The sequence below is a fragment of the Chenopodium quinoa genome, unplaced genomic scaffold (assembly GCF_001683475.1).
Source record: "Chenopodium quinoa cultivar QQ74 unplaced genomic scaffold, ASM168347v1, whole genome shotgun sequence".
Lineage (NCBI taxonomy): Eukaryota > Viridiplantae > Streptophyta > Magnoliopsida > Caryophyllales > Amaranthaceae > Chenopodium > Chenopodium quinoa.
Genome location: NW_018743946.1, coordinates 1,663,340 through 1,673,990, shown reverse-complemented (window position 1 = coordinate 1,673,990; position 10,651 = coordinate 1,663,340). Strand labels below are relative to the sequence as shown.

Here is a 10,651-nt window from a genome sequence, read left to right as displayed (position 1 = left end):
ATACAAAATGAATAATTTTAGAAAACATAAATGAATTTTTTTTATTAAAACATTTTAGAAAACAGAAGAATTCATGAGACTCTTCAACATTTTACCTTACTCGATATCAATGACGTGAAAAGTACTCATCACTGGGTTTGTTTTTGGAAAGACACAATCAGGTTTCTACAAGTAGGTTCTTATGCTATCAGACCACTAAGATAGAATTATAGAAACCATACTATTCACTATTTCTTAAGTCGCCTCTTTAGTATACTTCCTTCGTTTCTATTTAGTTAACGCATTTGATTTAGGCACATATATTAAGGAGATGAGAGAGAGTGTGACAGAAGATCATAAAGAAAGTGGGGTAGCTTGAAATGCAAGGTAAAAAACTTACCCTAAAAAAACGTGTTAACCAAAAAAAACTTTCTAAACAGGAATACGTGTTAACTAAAAAAAATGGAGATAGTAGTTTCTTCACTGTTTTTTTTTAAAAATTGAATACAGTCGAAAAAATATCCTTCCTAGCAATGGACTAATGTCTAAGTGACATGTAATGATTGAAAAGCACATGCCAAAGTAAATGGGTTTTGTTCTCTTTTGTAGTCGCTTCTATTTATGGGCTGCACTAACCTCAAACTTTAGTGCTTCATATTCCACCAATATCTACACTTTTGTTTTTCTCTCAACAATGACCAAATCCGTTCTTGTTGTTTTTCTCTTGGCTCTCATCTCCTTTGCCTTGTTGCAAAATTGGGTAAATACCAGCTTAATTTCGTTTAAATTCGAATCTTTTAGATTTTATTTGGTCATAAAACACAATGTAGCACTTTTTTTCTTGCAATTTTCATTCCACCAACTTATTCTTGTTCTAAATTGCATAACAGGTCTTGGCTACTAGTACAACAAATCATGTTAACAAGGTAAGTCCGACTCACCCAATACTTATCGAGTTTCTTTATTTGAGGCGTTAAGCAAGAAACTAGATTGTATATTTGTGTTTTAACATGTGCCTTGTACAATTTGTTTAATTTCAGGGTTCATATGGCCCAGGGAGTGTGAAAAGCACTCGTAAGTTCATTTTCATTTTCTCTTTTACTTTATTAGTGCCAACATGTGTTTTCATTCTCCTAAATTACAAACTTGAGATAAATTTGGTGTATCATTTTTAGTGTATGATAAATTACGTTAAAGTATGAATTTGACCATTGTTTAGCATGAAAATGTTGGAAAGTGTTCATGCTTTTTTTTTTTTGATTTCTTTCTTAAATATTTGTTTTCATCTAAATTTCTTGGAGCACTTCTGGAGAAAGCAAATTTTTAGTTTTAAATTTCCATAGTATCTTAAATTGTGCAATTTTTTTGGAAAATTACTACCGTTAAATATTTATACTCCGTATTTTTAGTAAAAAGGACATTTTTCTACGAGTAATGCTATATGGGTTGTATTTAAGCATTTAATATACTTTGTTTTTTAGTACTATTAATTTGAGAATTTTTCGACAATTCACGAGTAAATTGATGTAATAAATGTTTATATGTTGTGTTTCCTTTTCATTTCTAGCTTCTTAAGTGTTGTATATTTCCTTTTCATTTAATATACTTTGTTTTTTTTAATACGGAGTATTTTTTCCATTTTTTATTACTCATATATTTCTTTTATTTTATAATTTTTTTTTCTTAAAAAAAAGTGATTAAATAGGAAAAATATCAGATACCGAAGTAATAATCCGATTAAATAATTAGCCCTCTAAGCTTGAGTAATTAGAGACTAAATAACATAGGAAACGTGAACAACATTAATAACTTAGCAAATTCATGCTTATATGTAGGTGAATATAAATTTCATTTTCTAGTCATTTATTGTGATGGGGGCATTGAGAATTAAATCATAAATCTCGTGAAAAAAAGTGTTGAAAATTAAGTGTGAGAATGTTGAAATTTCATAGAGTACGTACTCGTTGTTCGTACACCTTATTTTTCAGTTATTAGTTGTCTGTTTCGAGTCAAACTAGTTTCGTTGACTGTTTAATACTACTATTTTGACGGAGAAAAACATAAACGAAACCTAACAAACTAACCATCATTTATTCCATTTGTATGTGAAATGACCAGAATGCCCTTCACATTGCACAAGAAGGTGTAGCAAGACTCAGTATCACAAGCCATGCATGTTCTTTTGTCAGAAGTGTTGTAGGAAATGCTTGTGTGTGCCTCCGGGGTATTATGGGAATAAAAGTGTATGCCCTTGCTACAACAATTGGAAGACCAAAAGAGGAGGTCCAAAATGCCCATAATTTCATGATACATCATTATTGTACTCATCTTTATTATAATTATGCACCTTTTATTCTCATCTTTATGATGATTTATGTATCGTATTAAAGTGTTTATGTAGTACGTACGGAGTATTTCTTAACAAGTTTATGTGTATAATCGTTTAACCTTGAGGTAGAGACTAGAGAGGCCTGCTGCGACGTATTGATTGCTATGATACATGTAGCATGGACGCATGCATGGTCCTAGTTGCTAAGATTCCTTGTAGTGGCGTACCCTAAATTATGGCTAATGTGTGTTATATATAATTAATAGAACTTTTTGAAGGTAATAGTTATCTTTAAAATAATAATAAAATTAATAAAAAAAATAATAAAAAATCTTACATCTTATTGGCGTTTATAAAGTAGGTAATTTGTATGCTCTTGTTTGGAGGTCCATGGTTAAACAAATCGCCTACTCTTTTATTTATTTATTTATTTATTTATTTATTTATTTTGACAGGCACAATTGCCTACTTCATGATCAGATTATTAATAATCATTTGGTTTGTAGGCAAGAAGGAAAGGATAACATAGCAGCATGTTTTGTGTATGGCTGGTCAAGGGCGGAGCTAAGGGGGGCTAGGGTGGGCCATGGCCTTTCCCTTGCCTCAAAATAAATACTAGTGTTAAATTTTGCATAAAATTAACATAAGCTTTAGGGTAGAGGAGTTGGTTTTTGCCATGTGATAGTGAACAAGAGATAAAGAGTTCAAATCTTGCAACTTGTTCCGCCACTGTGGCTGGCCACACAGTGTGTCCAACTAACCAACAACTTACACACAATTAACCCCTTCGACCTAGTAACCCCTAACCAATCTAGTAACCCCAGACCAACCTAGTAACCCCTCCGACCTAGTAACTCCTAACCGATCAGGTAACTCCTGACCAAGTAACCCCTATCTGACCTAGTAACTCCTAACCGAGTAATCCCTACCCCTGACCGAGTAACCCCTACTCGGCTGAGTAACCCCTGGCCGAGTAACCCCTACCCAAACTAGTAACCTTTGACCAAGTAACCCCTACCCGACCTAGTAACCCCTAACTAATTAACCCCAAAACAAAATTAGTTGTAGCAGCCACCACCTTTGCACCTGACCACAGTACCTGACCACCGCTCCTCTGCCACTGCACTTAACCACCTCACCTTCCTCACAGCTCACATCAATCTAAGGCCACCTAATTTAACCACAACTCCTCCACCGCACCTGACCACCTCACCTCCCTCAGAACCCGCATCAAGGCCACCTAACCACCGCAACACCTCCTATCTCACACATCTCACCTACATCGAAATTCACCACAAAGAAGATGAGGAATACGACGACAGAGGTCACCTGTTCAGTTTCAAAAACTTATTCAATTGATGAACTTGTACCCGAATCTCTTGAAATTTAAGGGATATGTTAGGGTTTGGAGCTTCGAAACTTGGTTACAATTCCTCGCAATTTCTCCTTCAAATATGCAATTCACCACAAAGAAGATGAAGACGATGGTAGAGGTGGAGGTCGATTTGGCTGATTTTAGTGACGAAGATGATGACGACGACGGTGGTCTGGGTTGATTTTGTCGACAAAGACAAATTGAAAGACGACAGCGGAGGTGATGGTTAGATTTCTTGGATTTTGCTGGTCGAAGTTTTGGGTATTGCGGTTGAAAATCTGGGAATTTTGGGGTTGAATTTGCTATTCCTCCATTAGACGGGTTATTCACTATTTTTTCAAAAAAAAAAAAAATTGTGGCTGGCCACACCGTGTAGCCAACTAGCCCAGGCTCGGTTATGGCCCTGTGTAAAAAGGCCAACAGCATAGGTCCCCCAAACTCAAAGGGCCCAATTTTCGGTTGCAGCCCAATCCTTTAAAAATAATAATAAAATAATCATCTTTATTTCCATACTACTTTGTCTGTAGCATATTGTGTAGGATGTTCCTCTTGTGTTGTATGCTCACTTCTTGGGTGTAGTAAAATCTACTACAGTAATTATTTTATCCTATTCATACTTTCCAATTTCCATATGTTCTTCAGTAATGCCTAGGAAGTAGTAAAATTTACCAACATTTTTTTTCTTTTTATGGGACATTTCCTAACTCTCTTGTTTCACCCAATTATAATTATCTATTTATCTTACCAATTTACCATCCTCTTACCCTTTTTATTTTCAACTATCATATATTGTGACATGTCAATAATATTCATTGTAAATAATATTTTCCCAATCCTTCAATAATCTTCAATATAATAACACTTTCAAGATTTCATACTTAACCATTACATCTCTTGATTTCTAACTATTATCATATTCACCTCTTACAAATTTTTAATCAATTTAATTGGTTTTATCAACATCTAACTACTCAAAATGATTTAAAGTTAAACTAGACATTGTATAGTTTTCAGTATATATTCTTATTTATTGTTGGTGAAATTTTGAATTTCAATTTATATATGAAAGTTTGTGTTTTATTTTTTCTCTCTCCTACAAAGCCTACTTATACTACTTTCTTTCTTTAAACCTTTTTATATATATATATATAGAACTAAATGTGCATATTTGATTTTGAACCTTTTTTTTTTTTTTTTTTTTTTTTTTTGCAATTTCTGGAAAAATGATAACTTATGCATATTATACGCAAAAAATATGCATATTTAATTTTAATCAGATTATTTTGCACATCTTATTCAAAAAGTATGCACACACGGTGAAAATTTTATGCATATAATAAGGAACTTCTCATTTGACTCTCTCTCTCTCTCTCTCTCTCTCTCTCTATGTATATATATGTATATGTGTATATATGTGTATATATATGTATATGTGTATATGTATGTACATATATAAATATATGTACATATATATACACATATATGTACATATATTTATATATGTACATATATATACATATACATATATACATATATACACATACTACCTCCGTTAACTGTTTTGTGCAACTTTTACCATTTTGGGATGCTATGAGTTATGTGCAACTTTCTGTTTTCATTTTATTTTTGGTAAAAAAAAAAGCATGAAATTACAGATTTACCCTTACTTAACATTTTTTTTAATCTTTACCCTTATTCTAATCTAATTACATTAACCTAAATCTAATTACATTCCCTAATCTAATGACTCCCTCCATTTATTACCCTAATTCCCCCCAACTCTCTTCATTTACTCACATCCCCAACCATTAAAAATTAAATTTGATGGTTGGGCTCCTCTATATCCTTTGGAGTTTTCCCAGATGAACCCTAGTTCATCTTCTAGGGTTTTCTCTCTCCACTTCTTCTACGATTTTACACTTCTATCTCCAGATCTACTCTTCTCTTCTTCGATCTTTCACAAAATCAAATCCCCTCACAGTAATGGTTAACTTAGATCCTTTAAAAGATGCTTACATGGCTACCAAGGACAAAGGAGAGGATAATCTGATTGAGAATCTCATCCACTACTTCGAGAATGGTTCTCCTTTCCCTCGTCAATTTTACGAGTCAATCGAAACGGGTCCCTACTGTAGTTTGTACGAGCTTTGGTTCAAGTCCTTAAAAGTGTTGAGGAGGAAGAAAGAATGAAGAGGGAGGAGGGTCAAGGTGATGAGTCCCGAAGGAATTCGCTTGATTTCTTTGAGGCTGTTGTAGATCTGGTTGCTGGGAGTGGCGAGGGGAATGTTGTGGCTCCAAAAAAACCGAGATCAAGAGGGAAAGGCCACCCTCCAAGGTGCGTGCTACGAGGAAGGCGGCACATGTTACTTTGAGAAGGACGCGTGGGCTTCCTGGCGATGAGCTCATCGTCTTATCATTTGATGAGGAGCCTGACGAAGAACCTCCTTCCAAGGAACCTGATGTTGCCTCTTATTCTGTCCCTGTTGTGCACTTCTATGTGAGGCGGATGAACCCTAGGATTCAACCCCCTGAGTGACTGCTCTCGTAACGATTCCTAACCATAATTTCTTTAATTTATTTTTTTGAGTCCCTCTTATTTGATTTTATGATTTATTGCTTCTGATGTTGTGATTGTGTTGTGGTTATTTGATTGGATTAAATGGTTTTGGTTGTGTTTGTTGGTTGATGAGTTACAATACTTGTTTATCATATGAGTCCTTATTTAATGCTTTAGATTGGAAGTTAAATGATTTTATTTGTGGGTTTTGTTGGTTGAGAAATTTTTGTTGTTGGATTATGGAATATGATTTTGTTGGATGGTGGACTATGTTGTTTGTTGCCGAGCATTTTAGCTTTACTATGTTGTGGATGGATTATGCACAGCCTGCAGGGTTATGTTGTATGGTAGTGGCCTATATTATTGTGTTCTGATGGTTGCTTGTTTGCTTTTGTTGATGGCCTAGTAAACTGTTTGGATTGTTGTTGTGGTTGTGTTATTGTTCTTGAATTACTTATGGGCTTTAAGGGACTTTGATTGATGAATGATGAGGCTATGTTGTTATTGGTGTTGTCAGGTTGGCCTGTGTATTACCTATAATGTTCTTAATGATCAAATTTGTAGAGAACAGTGTGATTTCCTTAATTTTGTTTCACTTATTATGAGTCCCTTATTGTTGCTTGTGTATTACTTAGTACTGAGTCCCTTTTTTATCCGAGTAGCATGTTATTGTGATATCCATATGATGAAGGGACTCCAATGTATTGCAATTTGAACAAGTATGTTGCTCCAACAATCTCAATAAAGTAATTGTTATTGAGGTAAACTTGTTTGAATTGTTGTATTCGACACATAAGAATTCCTCTGATGGATTAATTGTCATTGACCATAAGTCCTTCAACACTTTCATTCCAGTCAAAATGTGGCTACAAAAAGCCTATTACATGAGCACTAGAACTTACACATCATTGCCTTAGTGGTTTATCACATCCTAAAACACAAAATACACCTAACCACATATTCATTAACATTCCAAAAGATTAAAAAAAAAGAAAATTAAGACTTTAAGTGGTTATGTGAGGTAGTATATGTTCCTGCTCTGATTTTCTTTGTATTATGCTCTAGTCTGCATCCATCTCCGTGTCCTCTGCTACATCTTCATTCCCTTCTATTGCTGGCCTGAACATTGTGTTCAAGTACTCTACAGCCTCTAGCACTATGTCCTTCTGAACATGCACTTGATCTGGCAGAATGCTTAGATTTTCAAGTTTTTCTTATTCATGTGTGGAATTTTGTACTTATTCCCACCTTGTGCCTTGAGTATTTTGATTATGCATCTTTGTAGAGTTACCTATATGTACTTGTTCACTTCTGGTTTGAATGTGTTGTAAGATTCAATCACTTTCTTAACTAGCTCATCAAGATTTTTGGAAAAGATTGATATTGTAAGGACTGGATAGACCTAAATAAACCTAAATCCAACACATTTAAATCAGGAGATTGAGATGGTTTGAACACAAATTGAATGTTAAACCCATTGGCTGATGTTGCTACACTAAACTCTTCATCTGTTGGTATTTGATGTGGCCTTGCATTGTCCCATTGGATGACAACATTTTTAGGCAGACTTTTAGGAAATTTATCCATAATTGCTGGTATGACTTTGTTGAGCAACATATCTCTAATGACCTCTCTGTTGACATTCTGGAGTGCCTTTGTGACCATTGTGCCTGCTGATCTGTTCTTTCTTGACTTCTTTGCTCTTTCTTTGACTGTGAATGGATAAATACCATACTTTCCATCATGTAGTAGTTCCCCATTGTTTCCATATAATGGCTTTCCAATAACTTCTATGAACATAGCCTTTAACTTAAATTTTCTTGACTGTTGCGCAATGTATGGATCATCTTCACTTGGAAGGAGATAAAATCTCCTTTTGTCAAGGTTCAAGTAAAACCATTTCTCATCTATGTGAATGACATAACTCAAGTCTTTAAAAGTGGGGTCCTAATTTCCTTGAATTGGGTTTATATGATTAAGAACCTACTTCATTCTAGCTATCTTGTGATTTGATGTCAGTGCTGGTTTGCAAATTGTTATGTGTGTTCTTAGCCTTCCCTTTTTCTTCAAATAATGCAGAGTGATATGAGAAAATTTAAGTGTTGTTGCATAAGACCTTTCTGTCTGCCTTAAATAAAGAGGGATTGACTGTAGGAATTCATTTGTAAATTCCCTTGGCTTTGGACCTGACTTGCCAAACGTCTTAGTCCTAACATCAATCATATTCCCTTGTGCCATCTGTTTTTTAATGTTTGTGAAAATTCTTGTGATTGTTGATTTGTGAACTCTGAATTGTGTTGAAAGTTGCATTTTGTATCCTCTTGGCAACTCACCATCTTGCATCTTTATCAACATTGCATCAACAATCGCTCATCTCTAGTACATGGTAAGCTGTTTTCTGTTGATTATTTTTGTTGCATTTTCTGTGTGGTGTTGGATGCTTTATTCATCAACTGTCCCATTTGTTTCTGGAGTCTCTTCTTCATCCCCTTCTTCTTGCTGCATGTTTTCATTATCAGAGTCATAGTACTCTATGTCTTGGTCTTGAATTTGTTCTTCCTCTTCATAGTATAATTCCGCCATCTGTTCCTCTGTCAGTAGTTCATCAACATCATAATGCTGAGATTCTTTGAAATCTGCCATGGTAGGGCCCCTTTTTCAGGTTGTTGATGATGTTGTAGAGGTGGCAGATGCAGGTTTTTCAGAAGATGAAGTTGTCATACACTTTTGTGTACATAAAGAACGACCCAATGTGGTCTTGAAGAAGGGGGAAGACCTTGTGCAGCACTAATTTAGTCTAGGGTGCATTTTTGGGTAATTATGGGCTAATTATTGGAATTAGGTGCTAACTTTTGGGATAAACATTTGACAGATTTAGTGAAACAATCGGTTGTTGTAATTAATGTTTTGAACTTTCAAAGCTTTTTGACAATGGGGGCTTCCTATTATAAGACTCATAAATGATGAATGTGGCAGTTTAAATGGTTGTGAAATATTGAATGCATGCCTTGCTTTTTAAAAAAGGTGGAGGGAATTTTAAACCCACCTTAAAATTTAAATGTTTTGAATTTTTGGTGAAAAATAGGAGGGAATCAAATTCCTACCAAATGAATCAGATTTCTCCACCAAAAAAAAGAGGGGTCCCTACTTTCTCTCTCCTCTACCTTTAATTAATTGCATATTATTATCCTCTAATCAATGCCCTTCATTTTTTGCATTGGCAATGTCAATCACTTGAAAGTTGCACAAAACAATTAACGGAGTATATATATATATATATATATATATATATATATATATATATATATATATATATATATATATATATATCCCTCTTACAAACAATTAAATATATCTCCACTAACTATACTTTATATTATAAAATTGACCTTATCATCCCTACCCTATAAAAATCCTAAAACTTAGTGCAAGACCTATTGTTGTGATTAATATGAAACGGATGGAGTATATATTAAAAGGTGTTTCTAACAAGTTTAGGCTCCACGTAACGCTCTCATTATTTTTCTTACACAATATGTTTAAGCCATGTGGCAACTCTTTTATTTAAATCTGATTTTCACTTCATAGTTAAAATTATGATTCTTATAAGATTTGAACCATGCCCTTAAGTTTAAACTACCATATTATACGACATTTAATAAAAATTAATTATTAATAAATATTATTTATTATAGAAATAATGAAGAAACTCGACGCATCGTCCGAAACTAAAAATTACTTTATTAATGAATATAGTTGATGTTTTCACATTTTTATTCTGATGTGGATTTGCATGACTATAATGTTGTAACATTAGAAAATTTACCAAGGTTAGACATCTATATGGATGTTCTTGTAATGGATACATTCTATGAATCCACTCATGATGTGGAGCGTAGGTTCCACTCCTAGCATCCCTACTATTCTAACTCTTGGCCCTTTAGATCATCTCTTCCACTTGTCTGAGCAAGGGTTCCATTTATGGAGGTTGACCATGCACTGAGCCATTAGGCTAGAACAATGCATCACACATATAAAAGGGATTTTGTTGTTCCTTTTAGGATTATGGAAACTCCTATATCCAACGTTTATTCCTCCTAGAATATTAGGATTTGGTTGAGACATCGCTGGATATCTTTCATCATATGAACCATTAACTTGACCCTGATTCCATGAACAACCTTGTGTAGGATGACTAGAGTTTAGATATCCATATAGATGTTGATTATAATTTTTAGGTTGTTTAGAAGATTATGGACCGTTCACACCAATAAGCTGAAAGGGTACCTTTTGTGCAAATGTAGCAGCTTGTATGTGACATGCTATATCTGGCAGGTTTCCAGTACATACCCATAGATGGTGTAAGTAATCCCAATATTTTCTCATGTAGGAGGTATAGTCCCCATTAAAA

At 34.3% G+C, this 10,651-nt stretch overlaps 1 protein-coding gene across 1 annotated transcript; it reads left to right on the top strand.

Moving 5' to 3' along the window:
- The first annotated feature begins 606 nt into the window (after nt 1-606).
- Nucleotides 607-4,036, top strand: LOC110688974 (gibberellin-regulated protein 4-like). Its single transcript, XM_021865718.1, has 4 exons — nt 607-739; nt 870-905; nt 1,020-1,053; nt 2,098-4,036. Exons 1-4 carry the CDS (start codon nt 674-676, stop codon nt 2,277-2,279), a joined length of 318 nt encoding a protein of 105 aa, XP_021721410.1. The 5' UTR covers nt 607-673; the 3' UTR covers nt 2,280-4,036.
- The last annotated feature ends 6,615 nt before the right edge of the window (nt 4,037-10,651 follow it).

Coding starts and splice junctions, on each gene's coding strand:
- LOC110688974 (XM_021865718.1), top strand. CDS start 674: ATGACCAAATCCGTTCTTGTTGTTTTTCTCTTGGCTCTCATCTCCTTT. Junction 740..869: donor TTGCCTTGTTGCAAAATTGG/GTAAATACCAGC, acceptor ATTGCATAACAG/GTCTTGGCTACTAGTACAAC. Junction 906..1,019: donor CAACAAATCATGTTAACAAG/GTAAGTCCGACT, acceptor GTTTAATTTCAG/GGTTCATATGGCCCAGGGAG.